The 26,754-nt window shown below is 33.9% G+C and overlaps 1 protein-coding gene and 2 long non-coding RNA genes across 3 annotated transcripts in view; all 3 read right to left on the reverse strand.

Moving 5' to 3' along the window:
- LOC126700431 (TMV resistance protein N-like) overlaps nucleotides 1–24,418 on the reverse strand; it is a 168,240-nt gene extending 143,822 nt beyond the window's left edge. The window contains exons 1-2 of the mRNA XM_050398591.1: nucleotides 24,193–24,418; nucleotides 19,321–19,845 (exon numbers count right to left, since the gene is read on the reverse strand). Coding sequence (XP_050254548.1) covers nucleotides 19,321–19,835 — 515 coding nt within the window. The 5' untranslated portion in view covers nucleotides 19,836–19,845; nucleotides 24,193–24,418. The remainder of the gene's footprint in view (nucleotides 1–19,320; nucleotides 19,846–24,192) is intronic.
- LOC126700467 (uncharacterized) lies at nucleotides 6,251–7,945 on the reverse strand. Its single transcript, XR_007647181.1, has 2 exons — nucleotides 7,291–7,945; nucleotides 6,251–6,876 (listed from the first exon to the last, which is right to left on the reverse strand). It is a non-coding gene; the product is annotated as an uncharacterized LOC126700467 (long non-coding RNA).
- Nucleotides 9,485–10,714, reverse strand: LOC126700472 (uncharacterized). Its single transcript, XR_007647186.1, has 3 exons — nucleotides 10,549–10,714; nucleotides 10,098–10,209; nucleotides 9,485–9,936 (listed from the first exon to the last, which is right to left on the reverse strand). It is a non-coding gene; the product is annotated as an uncharacterized LOC126700472 (long non-coding RNA).
- Nucleotides 24,419–26,754: the final 2,336 nt, after the last annotated feature.

The following is a 26,754-nucleotide window of genomic DNA, read 5'->3' on the forward strand; positions in this document are numbered from 1 at the left end:
TTTGTATATGCAGTTTCTTCAACGAGTATTCGGTATTGACACCATCGTGAAACCTCTTCCACCTGCCATGGCCTGGCCTACAATGTTTGTTGAAGTGGGCCGTGTGGCTTGAATTGCCACAAGCCCACATCGGTCCTTAGTTGCCAAATCCTATTTGTAATAGGAAACCTTTTTCTTTTTGTCTCTACCGACTTTAACATATACATATATATATATTGTATTAAGTGCAAGCAGGTGTAGCCGTGAGATTAAAAGAGAGAAATCCTAATTAACCTAGTGAGCAAGCCGCATGAGAGAAAATAGAGAAAAGAGAGGCAGTCAGCTTCTATTCTTATTTTTTCTGTGAGAGAGTGCTAGAGTGTAATTGGGATTTGGGTTTCTTGAGAGTGTTCTTGTGCACTATTGTATTTTCCCTGATAATAGTGAAATCCCTGCAACTCCGTGGATGTAGGCAAATTGCCGAACCACGTAAATATTGTCTTGTGCGTGTGATTCTTTTCTTTGGCGTGTGTTTTTCTCTATTTATTTTGTTTCTCACAGGTTGGGATTTTTGGTTAAATTCCCTACAACTGGTATCAGAGCCTAGGGTTAGGTTTGAGTGGGAGCAATGGCAGAGGAAGCAGGAAAGGCGTCTGGAATAGAAAAGTTTGATGGCACAGACTTCGCGTATTGGAGGATGCAGATTGAAGATTATCTCTATGGGAGGAAATTGCATCTGCCTCTTTTAGGGACAAAACCTGAGGCTATGAAGGCTGATGAATGGGCTCTTCTTGACAGACAGGTACTAGGAGTTATCAGGTTAACTCTGTCTAGGTCTGTTGCACACAATGTTGTAAAGGAGAAGACCACAGCAGATCTGATGAAGGCTTTGTCTGGTATGTATGAAAAGCCGTCAGCAAACAATAAAGTGCACTTGATGAAGAAACTGTTCAATCTGAAGATGGCAGAGAATGCATCAATAGCACAACATCTGAATGAATTTAACACTATCACAAATCAATTGTCGTCTGTAGAAATTGATTTTGATGATGAGATTCGTGCTCTGATCGTTTTGGCTTCTTTGCCAAACAGTTGGGAGGCAATGAGGATGGTAGTAAGTAATTCTACAGGAAAGGAAAAACTCAAGTACAATGATATACGAGATTTAATTCTGGCTGAGGAGATTCGCAAAAGAGATGCAGGTGAAACCTCAGGATCTGGTTCTGCCCTAAACCTTGAGACAAGAGGCAGAGGTAATAACAGAAATTCAAATCGGGGCAGATCAAAATCCAGAAATTCTAATCGGAACAGAAGTAAATCTAGATCAGGCCAACAAGTACAATGCTGGAATTGTGGGAAAACAGGTCACTTTAGGAATCAATGCAAAAGTCCTAAGAAGAAGAATGAAGATGATTCTGCTAATGCTGTAACAGAAGAGGTACAGGATGCATTACTTCTTGCAGTAGACAGTCCACTTGATGATTGGGTTTTGGATTCAGGAGCTTCGTTTCATACCACTCCACACCGAGAAATCATACAGAATTATGTTGCAGGTGATTTTGGTAAGGTGTATTTGGCTGATGGTTCAGCCTTGGATGTTGTGGGTATGGGAGATGTTCGAATATTGTTGCCCAATGGGTCTGTTTGGTTACTGGAGAAGATTCGACATATTCCTGACCTGAGGAGGAATCTGATTTCTGTTGGACAACTTGATGATGAAGGACATGCAATACTATTTGTTGGTGGTACTTGGAAGGTTACAAAGGGAGCTAGGGTATTGGCTCGTGGAAAGAAAACTGGTACTCTGTACATGACCTCAAGTCCAAGAGACACAATTGCAGTTGCTGATACAAGTACTGATACAAGCCTATGGCACCGAAGACTTGGTCACATGAGTGAGAAAGGGATGAAGATGCTGCTGTCAAAAGGAAAATTACCAGAATTGAAGTCCATTGATTTTGACATTTGTGAAAGTTGCATCTTAGGAAAGCAGAAAAAGGTGAGCTTCTTGAAAACTGGCAGGACACCGAAAGCTGAAAAATTGGAGTTAATACACACTGATTTGTGGGGGCCTTCTCCGGTTGCATCCCTTGGAGGTTCAAGGTACTACATCACTTTCATTGATGACTCAAGTAGAAAGGTATGGATTTATTTTCTGAAAAATAAATCAGATGTATTTGAAACCTTTAAGAAGTGGAAGGCCATGGTTGAGACAGAAACAAGTTTGAAAGTAAAATGTTTGAGGTCAGATAATGGAGGAGAGTACATAGATGGAGGGTTCAGTGAGTATTGTGCTGCACAGGGAATTAGGATGGAGAAGACCATTCCTGGGACACCACAGCAGAATGGTGTGGCTGAGCGCATGAATAGAACTCTCAATGAGCGTGCTAGGAGTATGAGGTTGCATGCTGGACTACCAAAAACTTTTTGGGCTGATGCTGTTAGCACTGCAGCTTACCTGATAAACCGAGGACCTTCAGTTCCCATGGAGTTCAGACTTCCTGAGGAGGTTTGGAGCGGTAAAGAGGTAAAGTTTTCACACTTAAAAGTTTTTGGTTGTGTTTCTTATGTTCATATTGATTCTGATGCTCGTAGTAAACTTGATGCAAAGTCTAAAATATGTTTTTTCATTGGCTATGGTGATGAGAAATTTGGCTATAGGTTTTGGGATGAACAAAACAGGAAAATCATCAGAAGTAGAAATGTGATATTTAATGAACAGGTTATGTACAAGGACAGGTCTACTGTAGTGTCAGATGTTAAGGGGATAGATCAAAAGAAATCTGAGTTTGTCAACTTAGATGAATTGACTGAAGGTACTGTCCAGAAAAGGGGTGAAGAAGATAAGGAGAATGTAAATTCACAGGTAGATCTGAGTACACCTGTAGCTGAAGTCCGCAGATCTTCCAGGAACATTAGACCTCCACAGCGTTATTCACCCACTTTAAATTATCTCCTGTTGACTGATGGTGGTGAGCCAGAGTGTTATGATGAAGCCTTGCAAGATGAGAATTCAAGCAAGTGGGAGTTAGCCATGAAGGATGAGATGGATTCCTTGTTGGGGAATCAGACATGGGAACTGACTGAATTGCCAGTAGGAAAGAAGGCTTTGCACAACAAGTGGGTATACAGAATAAAGAATGAGTATGATGGTAGCAAACGTTACAAGGCCAGATTAGTTGTTAAAGGGTTCCAGCATAAGGAAGGCATTGACTACACAGAGATATTTTCTCCAGTTGTGAAGATGTCAACAATCAGACTAGTACTGGGAATGGTGGCTGCAGAAAACTTACATCTTGAGCAGTTAGATGTGAAGACAGCATTCCTTCATGGTGACTTGGAGGAAGACCTTTACATGATTCAGCCAGAATGGTTCATTGCTCAAGGACAAGAGAATTTAGTTTGCAAACTAAGAAAGAGCTTGTATGGCCTAAAACAAGCTCCTAGACAGTGGTACAAGAAATTTGACAGTTTTATGCACAGAATTGGGTTCAAGAGATGTGAAGCTGATCACTGTTGCTATGTTAAGTTTTTTGACAATTCTTACATCATATTACTGTTGTATGTGGATGATATGCTTATTGCAGGGTCTAGCATTGAGGAGATTAATAATCTGAAGAAGCAATTGTCCAAACAGTTTGCAATGAAGGATTTGGGAGCTGCAAAGCAAATCCTTGGTATGAGAATCATTAGAGACAAGGCTAATGGTACATTGAAGCTTTCACAGTCAGAGTATGTGAAGAAAGTTCTCAGCAGGTTCAACATGAATGAAGCTAAACCAGTGAGCACACCCTTGGGTAGTCATTTCAAACTAAGCAAAGAACAATCACCGAAGACAGAAGAAGAAAGGGACCACATGAGCAAGGTGCCCTATGCCTCAGCTATTGGCAGCTTGATGTATGCTATGGTGTGTACAAGGCCAGACATTGCACATGCAGTGGGAGTTGTGAGCAGATTCATGAGTAGGCCTGGAAAGCAGCATTGGGAGGCAGTCAAGTGGATTCTGAGATATCTGAAGGGTTCATCAGATACATGTCTTTGCTTCACAGGTGCAAGTTTGAAACTGCAGGGTTATGTAGATGCTGATTTTGCTGGTGATATTGATAGTAGAAAGAGTACTACTGGGTTTGTTTTTACTCTGGGTGGTACAGCTATATCATGGGCTTCAAATCTACAGAAGATTGTTACTTTGTCTAGTACAGAAGCTGAGTATGTTGCAGCAACTGAAGCTGGAAAGGAGATGATTTGGCTACATGGTTTCTTAGATGAATTGGGTAAGAAGCAGAAGATGGGCATTCTACACAGTGACAGTCAGAGTGCAATCTTTCTTGCCAAAAATTCGGCTTTTCATTCAAAGTCGAAGCACATACAGACAAAATACCACTTTATCCGTTATCTTGTTGAAGATAAGCTGGTAATGCTTGAGAAAATTTGTGGATCTAAGAACCCGGCAGACATGTTGACTAAGGGTGTCACTATTGAGAAGTTGAAGCTGTGCGCAGCTTCAATTGATCTTCTAGCTTGAGGACAGGAGGATGAGTTGCAGGGATGAGGGATTGTGTTATGGAGGATTGTGGCTGATGTTTGCAGCTTGTGAGCCCTTAAGGGCTAAGGTGGAGCTGATGGAGGAGTTTGCTCATGTAGCTTGATCAATTCAAGCCAAGGTGGAGATTTGTTGAAGTGGGCCGTGTGGCTTGAATTGCCACAAGCCCACGTCGGTCCTTAGTTGCCAAATCCTATTTGTAATAGGAAACCTTTTTCTTTTTGTCTCTACCGACTTTAACATATACATATATATATATATATATATATATATATATATATATATATATATATATATATTGTATTAAGTGCAAGCAGGTGTAGCCGTGAGATTAAAAGAGAGAAATCCTAATTAACCTAGTGAGCAAGCCGCATGAGAGAAAATAGAGAAAAGAGAGGCAGTCAGCTTCTATTCTTATTTTTTCTGTGAGAGAGTGCTAGGGTGTAATTGGGATTTGGGTTTCTTGAGAGTGTTCTTGTGCACTATTGTATTTTCCCTGATAATAGTGAAATCTCTGCAACTCCGTGGATGTAGGCAAATTGCCGAACCACGTAAATATTGTCTTGTGCGTGTGATTCTTTTCTTTGGCGTGTGTTTTTCTCTATTTATTTTGTTTCTCACAGGTTGGGATTTTTGGTTAAATTCCCTACAATGTTTCCCGTAACTTGAACTTCTTCACACGCATTTTCACTCAGTTCTTTGGTAAGTTTTGATTTCTTTGTACATTTTATGGGTAGCAGAGAAGATGGAAATAGTACAATTTCTATATAACAAGACAACATCGTCACTCTTAAATAGTTTTGAGGATTCCTTTTAAGTCCCCGCCCCCTCCCCTTTTCACTGAACCTAGAGTTGTGGTATATCTGCATCATAATGAGTATGCTTGTGAAGCTTCTGAACCATTTTTAATGCATTTGGGGTTTTCAAGTCTACAATTTCATTGGAAATAACAGTTTTAATGGGTTTGATTCCTACATCTTTTTGGACAGAAATATAAATTCAGGGAGATAGTTATTTGTCTGTCTATATCTCAATTAAATATATGACCAGCAAATTACTAAATAGATATTAAAATATAATTGGTTTATAGAGATTCTCAATGTCCAATCAAGTATTTTACCTTGTAAAACTTTTAAGCTCAGAATTGGCTGACATTGCACCTGAACCTCTCAATCAATATTTAATCTTGGACATATGATTGCATCCAAGTTCATTGAGGATTAGGTCATGTGATCAAACCTTTGACATTTTTCCTTCCATTAATGTATTGATGACTGTAACAGGCTAGCTGATATTGGATTTATAATATAGTTTATTTGATGTGTAGCATTGCAGATCCAGAAGGTATTGCAAATGCCCAGAAATCGCTTGGGATAGGACAGGAAGAGAAAGCTCGTCGTGTTCTCTAAAAAAGAAAGATAAAAGAAAAAAGGCAGTCACTAATGAACTTTCCTATCATGCTTGTGTGTAATTGAATCCTCTACCACTATATATGTTGCGTCTAGCCCTGGTTGAAACCAATGTTGCAGAGTAGAAATTCATTATTATATACCCGAAAAGACTAGATCTTCTTAAATTTGAATTCATTATGCAATTTTCTTCCTTCCATTACCAAACAAGAGAAGGTATTCTTAATTTATTTATCTTCTCATCAGCAACCTCTTAACCAATTTGAGCCAAGTTTTTCTATTGGAAATTTCTTTAATGCCACTCATAAGACACAAATGCTGTCAAGAAAAAATATAATATTTTGCATTGTGGGAGAAAATAAAAACAACAATCAAAGTATACCAAAACTTTGAACAAGTACGAGAAATTTTAATTCCTATCTTAAAATGTTAATAAATTGCATGCAGACGTTTGACATAAATTAGTCCAAAAAAGGTGCAAATATAGCCTTTTTTCTGCCTTTGGTTTTTTGGTACAAAAATGCAGTAAGAGTTGGCTGGTAGTAAAGTTACAAGCCCCAAAAGATGTTCATAAGACTTTGAAGCGAGAGTAGCAGGGCCATTGCCTTTGCAGTGACTCCCCCAAGCACAGCATATATGAACCACTAGCGTTTTCCAACTTCCATGCACTAGTGGTCTTCAATCAGTCTTTGTTAATGCACTTTGAATGGTCAGGGATTGAGCTTCCATTCAGTTTCAAATGGCAGTAACTACAACAGACTACAATAATTATTCCTGCCAAAACTTGATTTTGCTGCATAGGGACAAAACCAATCCATTTGCAATCTCTCTGCTAGTGCTCCTCAACTGTTAGTAACTCCTCCACAACTAGATACACTAGTGCTGGTACTCACTCTCCAGCAGTTACTTTGATCCACCACTTGTATATCATAGGCTTTTGAATACCTGCAAAACAAAAAATTTAGAGCATTAGCACTTCATAAGCAGACTGTTTTGCACTTGTAAACTTCACTTTATTGCAGAGATTATGAAAAACAATCTAGAGAATATTCTAGTTTATTAAATTCTGGATCCTCCATCTATTGAGCCAACCATTGCTTCAAAGAGGAAGGACAAAATGAAATTGGTTCTATGGGTCAAATCTGACCCAAACCATACATACCGAGCAAGACTGCACTTTGGCAATAAATAATCAAAGCACACTTAGTACAATCCACTATGTTTCATTTCCACTAAACTGTTTTAATGGCCATGTACTCTTGCCAACACTTCCACACAAAAACACATATTCAAAGAAAGCTACAAGCTCCGCAGATTTCTCCATCTAAGAGCCATGAAACTCTGATGAGAATCCATTACCTGATCCCTTACTTCCAATGCATGCAGCAATTGGTAGGCTATTTTGATCAAATATCGTCCATGTGTTACATGAGGCCATATCAGTGTATCAGTTGAAATTTGAGCAGCCACTTCAGGAGATTATAGCTCCCTAACCAGGTCCTGTTTCCAAGTCAAAGAAGCTAACTTCAAATACTTATTAACAGAAGCAGATTGTTTCGACTTCCTTAAGGATATCCCAAAATATAATACAAAAAAAATGGAAATACTTCAAAAAAGAATGATTATTAAAGCGTAGCATCTTGCCACTATGAAACATAATGCATCAGTCTAAATAACAAAACTAATTAGAAAGTTTTTGAGAGAACTTAAATTCTAGATATAATAAAGCAACGGTAAAAACTAGAACAAGAAGCCTTACCAATCCAAGTAGGCTACCTGACGCAGGACAACCAGAACAAAATTGAAATAACAATAAAATAAAGGGATATGACCTAGAAGTCAGCACCTAGGCCTTGCTTGGATTATTAAAGCGTAGCATCTTGCCACTATGAAACATAATGCATCAGTCTAAATAACAAAACTAATTAGAAAGTTTTTGAGAGAACTTAAATTCTAGATATAATAAAACAACGGTAAAAACTAGAACAAGAAGCCTTACCAATCCAAGTAGGCTACTTGATGGACGCAGACATTTTTGTACCCTCAAACATCATTTTAGAGAAATCATATGCATATTCCAGTTTGTGAAAGGTTAAAATCCTCCATCAATTGCAGCAATCACTGCTTCAAAGAGCAAAGATAAATAAACTCAGTTCTAAGGGTCAATTCTGAACCAAACAATACAGCTCAATCAAGATAGCGCAGAAGGAATAAATGATCCAAGTTTTTCCCTTCCTCATTGCATAAGACACACCTACTATAACTCACTATGTTTCATTTTCACTATTCTGTTTTAATCGGTAAGTCCTCATGCCAAAACTTCCACAAAATAAATAAATAAAATAACTTCAAACTTCAAAGGAAGCTTTAAGATCCACAAGATTTCTCCATCTAAGAGTTATGACCCTCAAACTAGAATCCATTGTCTTATTTTCCTTACTTCCAATGCCTGCAGCAATTGGTAGCCTCTTTTGACCTCATATCGACCACGCATTACATGAGGCCATATCAGCTTATCAGTAACTCCTTGCCTTAAGATAGGGGTAGATAAAATTGGAGCAGCAACTTCGGGAGAGTAGCTCCCTAACCAGGTCCTGTTCCAAGTCAGTGCAAAGATGACTCTAAATACCTATTAACATATACAGATTCTTTTGGCTTCAAGATAATACAATAATATAAATTTTTCAAAAAAGGAATGACAATTATTCATATACATATATTTGAATGATTCTCAAAGTGTAGCATCTTTCCACAATGAAAGAGAATACATCAGGATTAGAATAACAAAACCAAAGGGAATGATACTTTAAATCTAGATGTAATACACCAAAGAAAGATAACTAGAACGGGAGAGCCAATGAGGCTACCTTCAATTTTTAACCTCATCTACTCAGTTGCTTGCCTGTTCGAGTCTGATTACCGTAAAGACGAATATGCAACAGATGATTTGGTTAGTAATTTATGATTTAGTTTGTCATATGCTCAGGTTTCTCTACTGTCTACTGCTGTACTTTAATTCTAATTCTAGTTGATTCTCTTTAACAGGGTATAACCTAATTATAATACGACTTGGGGATAGGTCTTTTAGTTTGTTTCATGATCTTAAGTGGGAATGAAGATTATTAAAAGGTGGAAAAACCTTCAAGTACATCAAGAGGCAAAACACAAGTCGTATAGTAAATACTTACATAAATAAAGAGTCTTGATACATATTAAAAGAGTTTTAAACTTTTAATATTACAGGTTGATGGGGAAATTCATATTATTGCATCCTTTTTCTTTCAAACTCAACCAACATCATATATGAAACTCCTAAATGTCCAGAAAGAAGAAGAAAGGGGTGGGCTGGGGGGGGGGGGGGGGGGGGGGTGGTGGTGGGGTGTGTGCTGGGGTAAGTAACAAAGAGCAGAGAAAAAAGATTTGTTACTTTCAAATGGGATTGAAATATTACTAAGGTCTCACAAAGGCTTTTACAAAAGCATTACATAGAACAATGATATGTATGATGGTTTCCATACATTGCAGAATAAAAGGAGCACATGACTAAGGCTATTTACTGATAGTTACAGTTCCATATTTTATTATGTGGCAGGTCTAATAATTGAGTCATTGACAGCAATGTTTTGGTGACAGATAAAATCAGACTTGTTTTTGCTTTGAAGATTGTCTATCGTGAGACCTTTTTATTTAGATGGTGATTGCACATATATTTAAATATATATACAAGCTCAGATTCCTAACACTCAGAAACAAGCCTGGAAAATATGCTTCTCAAACAGTAAGCTTCCACTCGTTTGCATATGGTATTACTGAAACAGCCTGAAAAATTATCTACCAGCCCATTATTTAGCTACATAGGCAAAACAACCCCATTTGCATCTGCTCTGCCAGTGCCCCTCAATTGTCAGCAACACTTGCCATCCCTCCACGACTGGACACACTCGCCTTGGGACTCTCTAGTAGTTACTCTAATCAACATGTTGTGCATAACAGGCTTGTGCATACCTACAAAACAAAGCTTTACTGAGCATTAGCATGAAAAGTACACTTTTTTGCACCCTCAAACATAACTGTGTTGAGGTTATACAGCCCAAGCAAGACTGTGCTTCAGGAATAAATGATCCAAGTTGTCTTCCTCATTGCATAAGACACTTGGTTTCACTCACTAAGTTGTGTTGTATGAGGCCATAGCAGCTTATCAGTAACTCCACAGCTTGAGATAGGGATAGCTAAAATTTGAGCAGCCACTTCTGGAGAGTACAGCTCTCTAATCAGGTCCTGTTTTTAAGCCAAAGTGTAAAGATAAGTTTAAATACCTATTAATAGTAGTAGCTTATTTTGACTTAATTGAGGGATTCCTAAAGTATGGTTTTTATAACCTAGCAAAATAATATTTTTTGTATTATTGAAAAACATTGACACACACATACATGACTAAAATTAAATTCTGGACAAAACACATCAAAATAAAACTATAGGATCTTTCCACTACAAAATACAATACATCAGACTAAAAAGACAAAACCAAGCCGAAAAATATGACAACTTAAATTTTGGATGTAAGGCATCAAAACAACAATACATCTAGAGCAGGGCTTACAAATCAAAGCAGGATACCTTCTCTATTTTTCAACATTTTCTGCACAGTTGCTTGCTTGATTGACTATGCACCAGAGAATTAGGTTAGTAATTTATGGCTAAGTTTGTCGTACGCTTAGGTTTAACATCTGTTATCCTTTGATTCTAATTCTAGTTGAGTCACTTTGATTGGGTAGCCAAACTAAGTTACCTATGGAGATAAGTCTTCTGGTTTGTTTTATCCTTTGAAAAGAGCATGAACAGTTTTGCCCTGGTCATGATCTGAAATGGGTAAGTACAAATTTCAGTCAATAATTTTATTCAGAGTTAAAGGTATAAAAGTTAGAAAACTTCAAGAACATCAAGAGGAAATAGCACAAAATTCATTTGGTAAAAGCTTAAACAATTAAAGAGCAGTACTACGTATGAAATGAATTTTAAACTATTACTATTAAAAAGAAACAGGGCACTTACATGTGTCTGTACCTGTCTACTAAATTATAAATGTAAGAAAGCACCATAGAAAAAAGATATGTCACAGGGCACCTATTAAACTCTAAATCTTTGAAGTAAAAGAGGAAGGAGAAGAAAGAACGAATGAAAGAAAGAAATATCTACATGAGAAATCAAAGGAAGAAAGATATGACACTTAAAAAATGAAATTCAAATATTATAAAGGTCTCACCAATTCTTCTTCACAAGCATTACATGTGAAGATGAAGTCTTTGATGATTTCCCAACATTGTAAAATAAAGGCATCAGATGGCTAAGGCCATTTAATAATAGATTCAAACGCACTTCTCTTTTGGCAAATCACGGATCTAACAAGACAGGTCTAACAATTGAGTAATATATAGTCATTCAAAATTTTGTTTTGGTGACACATAAAATTGGACTAAATGATTTTAACTTTGAAGATTGTCTCCTGTGAGAGCTTCCCATTTAGTTGGTGATGGCAAATCTATTAACATATAGGTACAAGCTTAGGTTCCCAACGCTGATAGTTTAAGCAGTTCACCAAGAATATTACTGCTGATCAATTGTCAACAACATTACAATATTTGGATATATTGAGAACATGGTAATGATTTGGTCATTGAATAAATTTTGCATATCAAAATTAATTCCCCATTAAGGTAAGTTATGATCAAGCTCCTCATGGTTGAAAATTTTGAACAATCACTAACCATGATTTGATTCTAAAGCTTGTTGCATTATGAGAATTGCAATAACAATGTTCTCAAACATGCTAATACAAATCATTTTAGTAACCTTATGATTGTTGTCCTACTTTCCAATAATAAAAAATTCAGTGAAAAGCAAAAGCAAAAAATAAAAAGAAAAGAATAGAAAAATCAGTTATTCTCTTAATCAGAAAAAGAGCATCTGCTTTGGTTTCAGGTTAGTAAACAACCCTAAAAAACCTTCAACAAGGGGGGAAGCTAGACACAACCTCTAGGAAGACTAATTATTTTGATGCGTTCAATTGTCAATAATGTTGATATTTGGATGTATCAAGAATTTTTTTAATGATTTGTTCTTTACAGAAATTTTAATATCCAAATTAATTCCTCATTAAAGTTATTATCAAGTTCCTCATTGCTGAAGATTTTAAATTTATAACTACATTTGATTTTAAAGTTTGTACATTTTAGAATTGGAATCTTGATTGTCTTAGCTCTATAGCAAGTGGAGTGGGGAAAAGTTATATACTGTCGTCATACTTTAAAATAATATGAATTTTCAGAGCAAAAAAATAAAAAATAAAAGGAACAAGAACTAGAACAGAAAACTCAGCTATTCCCTTAAACAGGAAAAAAAAAAAAAAGAAGCATTTTCTTTGGTTGAAGATTAGTACACAACTTCAGAGAACTTTCAACTAAGGAGGAAGCTAGATACTACCCCTAGCTAGACTAATCATTCTGACTACAATCTATGCATGACTTCACATATATAATATGTAATAAGATAAAAATTAATTTCGATTGTAATGTTTGCAGTGGCAGATTCACCTCATGCATATATTGTTTTTGCACCTTAAAAAATTCTAAAAATTACGAAAGAAATTAAAAAGCATACAATGGACTGCACTTATCTTTTTATCTCTTGGCCATGTGACAGATTCACTAAACAAGTAACACAATCACTAAACCAAGATGACCCTAATCATTGTTTAATTCATAAGACTCTGTTTTTTATATGCATATCAAATTAGCTAGGAGTATTACCATTCTTTGTTTCAAATTGCTCTTATTGATAACTCTAGTCAAACATGTGGTGGGCAATCCATTAATAAATGTACACTAAAAGAAAAAAGAAAAAGAAAATGCAGAAACCAACAGAGGAAAGACAGTGACTTACTGAAAAGTTGATTAAGCATCAGGGTTACTGTCATTAGATTCGTCCCAATCGCTTAACTCCTCATCACAGTCCTTGTACTCACTTGACTCCTCACAATCAGATTTACCATGGGCTTCTGTGTGCCTTTTAATCCTTTTTGGGTTTGGTATGTCATTAGAGCTTCCTTCTCCACTGGGTCCTGCCCCATTGTAATCATCACGTCTGCGCTTGACTTTGTGACATTCCACTACCACTGACGAATGGTCGAAATTATGATGGACAACATCCATGCCATCATAAGGAGTGATGCTGCTGTTGCTATACTGGACCATTGTTCTGTCAAGATCTTCAATTTCTTTCTTGTATATCATACGGATCCCCCATTTTTTTACCTTGACATGGTTGCTTTCAATTTTAATTCTAATCTGACTGAATCCATTCACGTCATCTTCCCACAATAATTTATTTGATTCCTCATCCAAGAATTGAGGAACCACATAGACTAGCCAAACGTGATCTGATGAAACCTTATCAATTGAGGGATAGTAACCAATCTCAATTCTTTTTCCATTGGCTATCAACGAATAGCTAAGAGAGCGAAATGAATAAAAATCATTCGTACAAAACACAACACAAAAAGCAATTCCCACCTTCTTACACAAATGAGAAGGTTGTTTTATTTTCACTTCATTCCCCATGCTTTGGTGGCTAAACCACTTAGGAATTTCACTTCCAGGAATAACAATGACATATGGATAATATGGATAATGATGCTTGGTTTTTAGGACTGAGAGAGGGAGAGAGGGAGTGAGCTTGAGGTACTTTTTTATCCCTGAGATAAACCAGTCTATGCAGCTTTGATTGTCAGCCAATTGAAAGCAATTTTGAAGACCGAGAGATGGTTCCAATGAATCGCTTGGTTTTAATGGATCTGGTAACATTTCCAGTGAGATACAACCTTCTGCCTCAACGCTTTCAATATTCAATGGAAGCTTTGGCAATGATCGAAGACTTGTGCAATTATTCAACTGCAACCATGTCAATTCCGAAAGTCGAATGATGCTTTCCGGAAGGCAAACAAAATCATTTCCATTTAGATCCAATTTATGTAAATTGAAGAAGGAACCAATATCATTGGGGATTTCCTTGAGATTGCAGTCACTTAAATCTAAAATGAACAAAGAAGACGCAGGTGATAGAGATAGAGAAGAGAATAGCAAGTCGATGGGATGAGGACCTGTTGGCATTGAACAAAACGGGAGGAGCTCATACCACGATTTATTAGATGATAACCCCTTCCATCCTCTGAATTCTAGCCCGATAAGATGTTTTAAGAGACCAATGGAAGAAGGGACCTTTCTTATAGCAGTTTCGCTCAAAAACAATACCTCTAGACTTTCGGCATTCCCTAGGTTCTCTGGCAGTCTATCCAGTTTTGAGCATCCCTCAAGAATGACGAATCTAAGCAACTTTAAATTAAAAATGGTATCAGGTAAATGCACAAGATTTTTGCAATTACGTAAATCCAACAAATCAAGGGCAGTCAAATGCTCAATTGACGTGGGTAGTGTTGTAATTGCAGTACCACTCAAACAAAGGCGGCGTACACGTTTCATGTTTCTCCCAAATTCTGAAATTTTTGTTATTTTTGAGCAACCATAAAGTCTAAGTTCCGTGAGACACTCCATTTCAAACTTGCTTGGAAGACTTGTGAGGTTCTTGCACCCATCAAAATTAAGAATAGTAAGCTTTTTATGAATTCCAATTGACGGGTGAATCTTACGTAAATTTATACAATATTCAAGAACCAAACTCTCAAGATTTGGGACTTTAATGATGTCTGGGGCTTCAATAAATTTTAGAGATTTACTCAGCTTAATGAATTTCAAATTCTCAAAACTCTGTTAAAAGCCAAAAAAGAAAAAGAAAAAAAAAAAAAAGAGAAAAACAATTAGCTTCTACAAACAAACTTATTATAAAAAAAAGTAGTATAAGGGTACCTAAATTACCTTTAATTGGAAACTTGGTGTCAACAATTTTGAAGGGTACTCTCTCCAATCAAGAACTCTTAAGCTACTAGGAAGATGTTTGAGATCATGCATAAGTTGAACACCACAAATTTTAAGCAATCTTAGATCTTGCATCTTTGAAAAGGCTTCAGGATTCCAATATACCTTTCTTGGTTCATACAACTCTAGTACTATGCTTTGAATTGCCTCTGTTCCCTGTTAGTAAGAATAAGAGGGATTAGTATAAAATGTATTATTACTAGACTAATATAATTTAAACTCCATCATTCTTTATAAAAAAAATTATGTTGAATAACAAAATAAGATATATTCTTAGTTTCTTTCAATAACCCCTTACCGTATTTTTTGTCAACACATTATCGATATCTTTAAACGACCACAATCTACTACGTTTTCCTGGGTCTTTAGAGCACTCTTGACAAACTATATCTCGACCCATTTCTTGTAGTAAATCATGCATCCACAATCGATTTTCATGCAATTCCACTTTAATGAGAGACTTATCAATAAGAACCCTCAATCCAATTATAGCATGAAGCCCAAGATAGTCTAGTATTTTTATGACGTCATCTTGATTCTTGTGATTAAAAAAGCAAGCAATATTTAAGAAAATATCCTTCTCTGTTGGTTGTAATCCATCAAAACTTATTTGAAGCACATTGAGAATTCCTCTATCACAAAATTCGGTGAGCCTATTCAATTCACTTTCCCATTCATCAATGTTTTTTTTGCACAAGAAAGAACCCAAAACTTCAAGGGCCAAAGGAAGCCCCTTAGAATAATCTACAAAAGCTTGAGATAGCTTTTCATAATCTTCAGCTGGATGGTCCTTTTTAAAAGCTTTCAAACTAAAAAGTTTAAGAGCTTCATCATGATTCAATACTTCAGCCTCATATATTTCATTTACTTCATGATTCACCAACAAATGCCTATCTCTTGTTGTTATCATAATTCTACTACCTGAACCAAACCAACAATGCTCCCCAGCTAACTTCTTCAATTGGTCTAATTCATTTACGTCATCAAGAACAAGAAGAATCTTTTTGTTATGTAACCTATTCTTGATCATTTGAACTCCATCATCGACATCTTGAAGATTCAAATTTTCTAGCATCAAAAGTTTTTCCAAAAGTATTTTTTGTAACTTACATAAACCACATTTTTTAGATTCTTCCCTAACATTAGAAATAAAACAGCAAGCTTCAAAATGATTGGAAACCATACTATAGACAACTCTTGCAAGAGTTGTCTTACCCATTCCTCCTGTCCCCCAAATTCCTATAATGCGAACATCATTTGACTCTATAGCTAAGTATGACTTCAATTTCTCCACTCGGGATTCTATTCCTATTAGTCCCATTGTATGTGCTGAGAATGTATTTCTCAATTTATTTAATATCACTTGCACAATGTCTTGGATACATTCTGCCTCAGACCTACAAAGAAGAGAGAACAATAAGCTGTGAATCTGAATTTACAAGGACAGGATATATCCAACAAAAAATTATGTAGACATGTGGCATTAAGTTTAGTTGGTTAAATCTGAAATTGGGTTGAATTTATATAATTGAATGCCCCTTTTTTTTTTTGGTAATAATGTAATTGAATGCTTCAAGCCAAAATCAAAGAACTACCCGTATTTTAACTATATAATTAACGAAACGTTTCCCTACTTTCCAGTTTCCAAATTAATGCTTTAATTTACAGGGAGTAAGGAAGAAGAAGAAAGCCTACAAAAGAGAGGGAAGAGAGCAGCTGCAAAATATTTAGAAATGAGGAAATTTAATGTTATCATCCAATCCTATTTCTTATGATAGCAATGGTCATTATCCTTGTTGGCCATTGAACAGTGGAATCCAACTTAAAATTACACCTACTAGAACGTGTGATCTAATAGCGGAATTATTTTGATTGTCAGAATATTAATCTAATTAGGAGTTGTGTTAGAATTATAAATTTCATAATTCCCATAAGGCTTGGATTGGTTTCAAATTAACCTTCAATTTCTAAAATTATCAACTAAAACCATTAACCTTTTTAATTGTTTCGATTTGTGCCCTGAATAAGTTGCTATTGACTAAAAATAACAACATTTGAAATAACTTTTGACTCAAACCTATCTTTAAAAAAAATCATTCCATGTGAAATTATAAGATATTTGGTACAATATATGAGAGTTTTAGAATTATATAACAATTAGTCATTTAGTTATTGGCACCAAAACATTCACATTAAAATTAGATATTATATAAGCTCATCTCAAAATCATATCAGACTATAATAATTAAAATTAGAGTAAATTCCACCAACATTCCTCAAGTTTTATCAAGATGACACTCCTCCCAAACATTTATATTAATAACAATCTCTCCTCTTGAGGTTTTTATAGATCCAAATATATAAGTGAGACTTTACATACTATTCCTCTTGTTTTACCATATTCATTGATGAACCCATTTAAAAGTTCATTCTTGATAAGTTTCCATGTTTTTTCAAGTGTCCTCAACTCATTGTCATTTTCTTTACACATTGTACCATCTCATGTGACCCTTTTAATCTCAAATTCCATTCTTATATCTTTGAGCTATTGCTATTGCATTTGTGAAACTCATTTGATCGTATTTGTACACTATCCGGATTATAATTCATTCGTGTTGTGGAAGTTGTGATGTTGTGATTTTAATTGGCAATTGTTTATTTTCTAGTGACCCTATCGATGGGGGCATTATGTGGGTGTGACCCATCCTGTTGGGACAATACAAAGGGCATGACATCTTAAATGTCTTATTTGTGATACTGAGTTTATTCTTTGCTATTCATATAATATGAGCTATTGTTTCTATATACATAGCTAATTTTTGTGTTAACATCTATTGAATTTATTAACTTACTATGAATCACCCATGTTGATTTTGGAGATAAGATGAATTACTATGTGCTTTGATTTTGAGATTGAATTTATTTGTTTTAGAGTTTTTCTATTGTGGGTAAAATATAGACTTTTTGAATTGAACTTTTTGGCCTTAAAACTTGTTTTTAATTCAAGTATAAATGTCAATGAAAAATTCTATTATGTTCTAATGAATTGGTTGTTATCTTCTTTATATTTTTATAATAACTCAATTTTTATAACTAATTTGAAATTTTAAACATTAAGTAAATTCATTATGTTAAAATTAACAAAAATTACGTTCAAATGTAAAACTTAAGTATATAGATCGTCAAATTACCTTTTCTTAAAAATAAAAAAATAAAAAAATAAAATCAAGGAATTCATAATAAACAATTTGCACACTCTATTAAAAGTTATCATTAGATTCATTACAAAGTATTTTCAAAGAATTAACAAAAATACTAAAACGAAATCAGTAGTATTAAGCTTAGGTATGAATGTTTAATATATATCTAATTGTGTTTATTATTAAGGACAAAACTTAGGTCCCCCTCTTAAGATTTAGCAATGTAACTACTTAACTAAAAAATACATTTTCATTCCATGAACAAAAATCCACATGGTAGAATCTTAAAAGAGAAACCTAAGGAACAGCACCTAAGTACTGTACCTAAGTCTTGCCATATTCTTAAATGTGTCTGTGAATATGTAGAGAGTTACAAGTTAGTAAAAAGGTTAATTTGGAGATCCTATTTCAATAAATTTTAAAAAGTATTTTCATTAAAAAGTTATCATTAGATTCATTACAAAGTATTTTCAAAGAATTAACAAAAATACTAAAATGAAATCAGTAGTATTAAGTTTAGGTATGAATGTTTAATATATATCTAATTGTGTTTATTCTTAAGGAAAAAACTTCGGTCCCCCTCTTAAGATTCAACAATGTAATTACTTAACTAAAAAATACACTTTCATCCCATGAACAAAAATTCACATAGCAGAATCTTAAAAGAGGAACCTAAGGAACAGCACCTAAATACTGTACCTAAGTCTTGCCATATTCTTAAATGTGTCTGTGAATATGTAGAGAGTTACAAGTTAGTAAAAAGGTTAATTTGGGGATCCTATTTCAATAAAATTTTATTTTCCCTAATTTTTATAACTATCATTAACTCCTCCACTTTATATGTATGTATGGATAATTTGATTTTAAAAGATAACCAACTCTTTAATCTTTATAACTCTTTGTTTTTCTCACACTTTCCAACATTTTTTATTATTATCCGACATTTAAGGTCATGATATTTTGTTTTTCAAATTCTATAATTTTATTTCTTATTATTTAATGAAGATTGTTTTCCTAAATTAAAAGCGAAACCATTATTGATATAGTATAGATTACATAAGAAATATAATGTTCATAGATTAAATGTAGAATATACTATAGTCAAAATCTTGTGTATATGTTTGACAGTATAATTCACATGGTAAATATAGGGAGAGATGTTTGACACATACGGAAGAAAAATATATCTCAAATTAAATTACCTATCTTGTAAGTGCCACCCAGAGAGATTGCCCGCCTCTCTCAAAGCATCTCTCCATTTCTGCACCTTCTTTATGTTCTCCTCAAAACGTTCTTCGTGTTCAGCAAAAGCTTGTGCAAAAGTTCCAATTTGTTTCCGTATATCAGATGGATCCACATTATAAAAAATTGGTAGAACTATCATTCCCGTCTCTTTCACACATCCAATGACCTTTGCAAGTTCATCTAGGCACCATGTAGAAAATGCATAGTTTCTTGAGAATATGACAATAGCAAACCTTGATTCTTCTATTGCTTTTGAAAGCTCTGGTGAAATTGATTTTCCTCTCTCTAGTTTTTCATCATCTCTAAAAGTGAAAATGCCCTTCTGTTTCAAAGCAAAATATAGATGGTCTGTAAAATTATTTCGGGTATCCTTGCCTCTAAAACTTAGGAACACATCGTATTTCCATCGAGGTGTAAAAGAAGAAGATGATGATGATGGTGACAAGGCTCTTTCAGTGCTCATGGAAGCCATTGAAATTATCCTAGAAAATGTTGAACCAAAAATTAGATAAAAAGTACATTCAATTAAAATTGAAGAAACAACGTGCATTCTCAAAAAAAAAAAAAAATAAATAAATAAATTAAAACGAAAATAGATTGGCGAAGAGATTTTTTTTTTTTTTTTTTCTTTTTGGGTAGACATTTCATATCAAGGATGGAGTGAAAGGAGAGAAATATAAGACATGGATGTGTGCAAGAGAAGTGAGAACTTAAAGATTTGGAGAATTGCAACAATTCTTTGTAAAGAATCTAAAATCTTTTGGAACAACGCTTGTTGAATACAATTCTAATTAATTGAAGAGCTTCTTGTTTCTGATTTATCTCCCACTTTTCTAAAAGGTCTCAACCGATCCAATACTTTTCTTTTTACCTAACTAACCACAACTAGTTTTTTCAACGTATTGTTATCATTATTCATTTTTTATAATTCGATAGTTGAAGTTGAGGGAATTTGAACCCTTGACATTTTAATTGAAAACATAGAAGTGTGAGATTTGAACTTAAAATGCAATTTGGTCTTGAACTCTTTTTTATTTGGCTTCTTTACGAGTGGCACATGGGATGTGAACTTAATTAGCAATACGCAAGTAATTTACTCCCCAATTAGCCATTAAGAAAAGAAAAGAGGAGAAAGAGTGACCAGATGTAAAGTTTTTGTTCAAGTTCCTGCTAGTCAGCTAAAACGTTTTGGCCAAATTGCATAAAGACCCCTGAGGTTTGGGTCAATTTCAAAACACACCCTCTGTGCTTTTAATTTTGTATCATACACCTTGAGGCTTTCAGTAATGACCCATATATAAGTCCAGGAAAACGCCACCAAATACAAATAGAAATAGCCCTCAAACCCATACCGCCAGGTCCCAAGTGGGGCTCACGACCCACGGCCAATTTGCATTTTAAGAATTTGTTTATTAAACTTTAATTTAGAAAGAATTTTTATTGCTATAATTCATTAAAAACAATAATTTTTTTAATGATTGTATGATAAAATGGTCACGTGCACTATACATGATTACTTGAAATAAGAATTTCTTTTTTTTTAGGAGAGTTTCAACCTATGACGTCCACTACTGATACAACCATCAGAGATTTTACCAGTTGAACTAATTGGAACCCACGAAATAAAAATTTTGTCATTACCAAAATGAACAATACAAAATTAAAAGCATGGGAATGTGAAAACTTTCTCATTGGGTCTTTTTAAATTTTAACTAAAGTTTTGTTTATACTTTATATTACTTCCTCTGCCTTTTTTACTTGCTTTAGTGAAAACTTTTTTATTTTTATTTTTAAGGGCTTTAGTGGAAATTTGATGACAAGGAATTTCCTAGCCGCCAGCTATAAAGTCGTATTTATAGTATTTATATTGATTGTAGATTAACAATAAAGATTTTTTTTTTTTTTTTGGAGACTGGACAATAAGTTCTAATCAGTTTAAAAAATTAAAAAAAAAAAAAACTATAAAGTTCTATTCATATTGTTATCTTTCTATATATTCTTGATGCCATTGATCGTGATGTGACACGCACAAATGCTTAGGGGGCATTTAGTTCGGCATGATGTTACATTATACTGTAATATTACGTTATTGTAATCTTATACTAATACAATTTCAATACAAGAATACAACATTACATTGTTTAGGAAGGTGGTGAGATTAAGGTGATGTGATATATTTTGTAATTTTAAATTATGATAGTATTAGAAAAAATAAAATAAACCAAAAATCTTAATGTCACATCATTGTAATGTACATCAAATTAAAGGCACATCACAGCGAACCAAACATGTTCTTAGTAGATTCTGAAAACTTTATGACTAATAATACATCCACTAATTAATTTATTATAAGCAGTGTGTGTAAAGTAGCTGAAGAAAGGTAAAAACAATGCATAATTGCTTTATTTTTCTTTTATTTGCCTTCCTAATTTTGCACCTCATATCGTTGATAAAGACATAGGTTACTTTGTTTGCACCCCATTTTTTTTTTTTTTTGGAAAAAGATATGTTTGGAGCCTTTGGTCATGTCGGATGTATAATTTTTTCAACCCATATAACCCAACCCAAACTACTATGTATATGATTTTTTTTTTTTTTTTTTATATATATTTTTTAGTTTGATTAATTTTGGTATTTTGATAATTGGATTTGATAAATTTAAAATTTTGGAATATAATTGAAGTATATTATATGAAATGTAATAATTTATTGAAAAAAGTGTTTAAATTATTACTGAAAGCCTAAGGCAGCATCCTTGCCTCTTTGTTGCCTCTCACGGCTCAATACCCAAGAGAAATTAGTTACAATTTATTAGGGTACGTTTGATTAGGTGGATTTTAGGGAGGGTGGATAAAAAAGAAAAGAAAAAAGAGAGAAAATGAGAGGGAAAACACTTTTGATGGTTGTTTGGTTAGAGAGAGGGAAGGGAAAAAAATTGATGGGGCCCAAGTGTTTTCTCCCTGAACCCATCAAAATGTTTTCTCCCCAATTTAGAGAGAAAACCGAAGGAAAAACTCCATGCTAGCCAAATACCAGATTTACCCCTCTCCTTTCAGTGTGTCTGGCTATGCATATTGTTTATGCATTGAATTACGTTCACATTGTGTTCTTTTTTTCTCTTCAATGTCTTGCTTTTTTATTCGTTGTTGTCGTTGTGTTTTTTTTTTTTTTTTTTTTTGAATTCATAGTGCATATTTATTCAAAGCTGTAAACAGTTACTTTTGCATTTTTTGGCTTTTTTTTTCCCTTTTTTTTAAATCAACGTTGGTGGTATTAAATGGGGGGCTTTCACTCTTTTATTTATTTATTATTATTTAAGAAAGCACCTCTAATTTTTATATATAAATAAAATAACAAAATAATATTATAATATTAATAATATCTTAATTTTTATAATATGATATTCTTTTAATTTTTATTGATAAAAAGTATTTTTTTAATAATTGCAAGGAAATTATTTCTTGTATTATGTAATAGGAGTGCGATAGTAATTTTATACAAACTTTATTTTCTATCTTTTCATTTTTCTTCTCAATCAAATAAATGAGTTTTTCATCCTTCCACTTTTCTACACTCCAAACCAAACACACAAGATAGAAAACTAAATCTCTTTTATTCTCCCACTTTTATATCCCTTCCCTATTTACTATTCTTTTACTTTTCCACCATTTTAACCAAATGGACCCTTAGACTCAACTTTATGAGCCCAATTTCTCACAAAATTTTAAACCCAATTTCTATATTGAAGAGCTATGGAGTGACCTAAAAGCCTAGAGCTAAGACCTTCTCAATTCTATCAAACTTCTCCCTCTTTAATTGCCAAATTCCATGAGAAGAGTCTAAATCCAATATGCACAAAGAAACCTTCTAAGTTCTTGGTGCTATTTGGTGTTTGGAAAAATTGAAGCAATCCCTAAATCTCTAAGGGGCCTTTGAGTGGCTAAGGAGACTTTGTCTTGATATTGGTGGTTAAATTCGTGGATCCAGAGACTAACTAAAAGAAAAGATTTGAGGAATTAATTGCTAGTTGGTGCTGGAGGCTCAAGTACATAGTCATTACTTAACTTACAAGGTTCTATAAGTGATTTGTATTGCAACTATTCTTGTTTAGTGGGTGGTTTGGTGCTATAGGCCCTGAGAGTTTTTTTTGCCCAATTTTCGGGTTTTTCTCTCTGCAAACACTGTGTGGGGTGTTTTTGTTGTGATTGGGATTTGTTGTTGTGTTTAATGTCCATGCATATTTTTATTGGCTAATGACTTAAACAATTGGACTTAATTATAAGCTTAAAATTGACTTCAGCTGTAATATGGGGGGCCTAAAATTGTATCTCTCGCAGGTAAGTACTTTGGTGTAATAAAGATTTGATGACAAATATCTCAAGTGTCAACACACTCACTCAGCGTTCTCAAAAAAAAAGGAAAGAATAACCTCCTGGTGGTAGTTATATAAGTTCTATATATATATTGCGTTTTGACCAATTATAAAGTTCTATTCATATTGATTTGTTCCATCACTATCTCATAGAATTATTGTGATGTGAACAGCATAAATGCTTCACCAGACACAAACACCCACTAAGATTGTATTTGGTATATAAGAGCATCACCAATAGATTAGACATTTTCTCATCCAAATTGTAAGGAATTCACCATATATGAGCATAGATAAGGTATCAATTAAAACTGAAGAAAATAAATAAAAGGAAAATAGTTCAAGGAATAAGAAAAAAAACGATTCGATGTGTTTTTTTTTTTTTTTTTTTTTAAGAGAGGGAGTGAAAGGAGAGAAACAAAAGACAAGAATACAAGCAAGAAGAGTAAGAACTTACGGATATGGAGAATTGCAGCAATTGGCTGTTGTGAAGTAAAGCTCTAAAACCTCTTGAAACAACGCTCCTGATAGAGTTCTAATAGAAAATTTTCTTATTTTGTAGTATTTGTTATTGTGCTTTGGCAATGCTCTCTCAACTTTGTATGAGGAAAAAACGATTCCAATGTCTTCTTTTATCCTTACTACTACCGACTTATTAAATCTTGACTTTGCTTTTTTGGTTTCTTTAGGTGTGGGACATGTGGGATGAACCTAATTATTAGTGCTATGTGCAAACTGCAAAGTAATTTACACCATTAAGAAAATAAAAGAGATTCATCCAAAAAAATAAAAAAATAAAAGAGAAGAATATATGAGTAAGTTCCTGGTAACTAGTATAAAGTATTGTTTAGAGAAATTTTTAATTTTTTTTGGAAACAATGTCGGATTCAGATCCTATTATATAATTGCCTTTTTAATAAAGGAACGGCCTCTATTATTTCCGTGTTTGTGAAAGAGAAAAGAGGGGGACACTTGTTTGTTTATTTATTGAAAAAGAGTAGGTTTAGCTTCATGGTGATCCGCTGTAAAGTTTGTTAATATTGTTTTCTTCACTTTCGGGTCTGTTTGGATATATTTAATTTTGTTGAAAATTGAAAATACTGTAACAAAATAATTTTTAAATATGTAAATAGTACCGTAAAACTCATTTTTAATTTTTTTTTTTCTAAATAAAATGGTTGTAAGTGTAAACAGTGCATGAAAAGTATGTGAACAGTATATAAATAGTGCTCTATGTCTCTTGAAGCAGTGAAACGCGTGCAAAAAAAAAAAAAAAAAAAGGAAATGCGCAGACGTGAAACGCGCCGACGCAGACGCTAAATGCTCTGGTGGAAAACTTTTTTATTTATTTTATTTTTAAATACCAACTTTGTACGTGGAAAGTTGAAAAGCTTGATCACCAATAAATGCCAGTACTTTCGGTGGAAAATTCTACCCTCCAAGTGGGGCTCACTTCCACTTCCAGGGAAAATTTTCTTAGGAGCATGGTAAATTCCATGGCCTTTCGGTGCTCTTTTTTATTTGTGTGTTGACCTTGCATTGACCCCTTTTTTTAGAAAGATTATCCAGTGGGGCAAAACTATTTTCGAACATGTGAGAGTGTGAGACACGGGATGAACTTAATTAGGGCTATATGCAAGTAATTTACTCCCCCATTAAGTAAAGAGAAGAAAGATAAGTTTAAGGTAACTAGTAAAGTTTTGTTTACGCGTTATCATGCTTTTATGAGACATGGGATGACAATTACTCTTACATATTCTACGTAATTTTCTGAAAGTCCTATTCTAATTGCTTTTTGAAAAACTATGAAAAGTTATTCTTATTCAAATGCTTAGTGGAATCTAAAAATTTTATGACTAATACATCCACTAATTAATTTAATATAAGCATAGTGCAAAATAACTATGCACTTCAGGTCGCAAATAATATATTTGAGAAAAAAAAAGTACATATATAGGGTGAATTAGACATTTATTTAAGAACAAATAATGTGAGAAAAAAAAAGTGAGAACTAAGAGCAAGCAAAGTTCATAATCGACATCAAGATCATTGATATTAGAGCTGCTTTAACATCAACTAAAGAGTCTTTACCATTTCAAATTGATGACTATGCTTCTTTAAAATGAATAATAGGATCATTCGGCAAATAACGTAATTGTTCTTTAAAAAACTGAACATGCCAATTAATGAAAGGGTGTCCAAAAAATCCAGGCTGATAATAGCAAATTAACCTATTCCATGCCTTTTCATGAAGTGTTGTCATTGGTTCCATTTTTTTCATTGAATTGTTTGTTGATTTTTCAAATTTTAGAGAAAAACTTTTACATTTATATGAGGTAAAAAGTAAAAATTTCACTATGTAGAATTATATTGGGCTTATTTCTTTGCAGACTGAGGGTATGTATATAACTACATTGTTTGTCATTTTTTGATCTTTGTGAATGATGTTGCCATTAATCTTTTCCCTTTTGTACAAAGTTTACCTTTCACCAGGGCAATGTATGATGAAGATACTGCAAGGCAATGAAAAAGAAAAAAAAAAAAGAGAGACAATAATTGAAGAGGAAAACTATTAGTATTAAGTTGAAGAGTTGAGAAAAGTTGTAGGAAGCTTCACGATTGGAATTAACTTCTTGGTGACCAGCATGGATTGAGATCACTAATGCAATCACTAAAAATGGTTGAGATTGATAGTTGCAAAAAAGCAACTTTTTAATCTCAACCATTAATTAAAAAAAGTTCAGAAAAAATTTGTGAGACAAAGGAAGGTAAATTGCACCCGATGCAATACCTACCGGATCCTAATTTGTTATTGAGAAGTTGTGGACAGTGATGGTTTGTACTTTGTACTTTAATGAAGTGTTGAGTTCTATTCATATTAGAGAGCTTAGGAAAGTTCCTCGAAGTTTCCGGATTGACTCTTAGTCCACTTGTAAAAATATCAAAATTATAACTTTATTTACGCTTTTCATGATTTTCATATGGTAAATAAGTCTAGTCACAGCAACGTATCTTTTGG

Source organism: Quercus robur, chromosome 9 (assembly GCF_932294415.1).
Source record: "Quercus robur chromosome 9, dhQueRobu3.1, whole genome shotgun sequence".
In the NCBI taxonomy this organism is placed as follows: Eukaryota; Viridiplantae; Streptophyta; class Magnoliopsida; order Fagales; family Fagaceae; genus Quercus; species Quercus robur.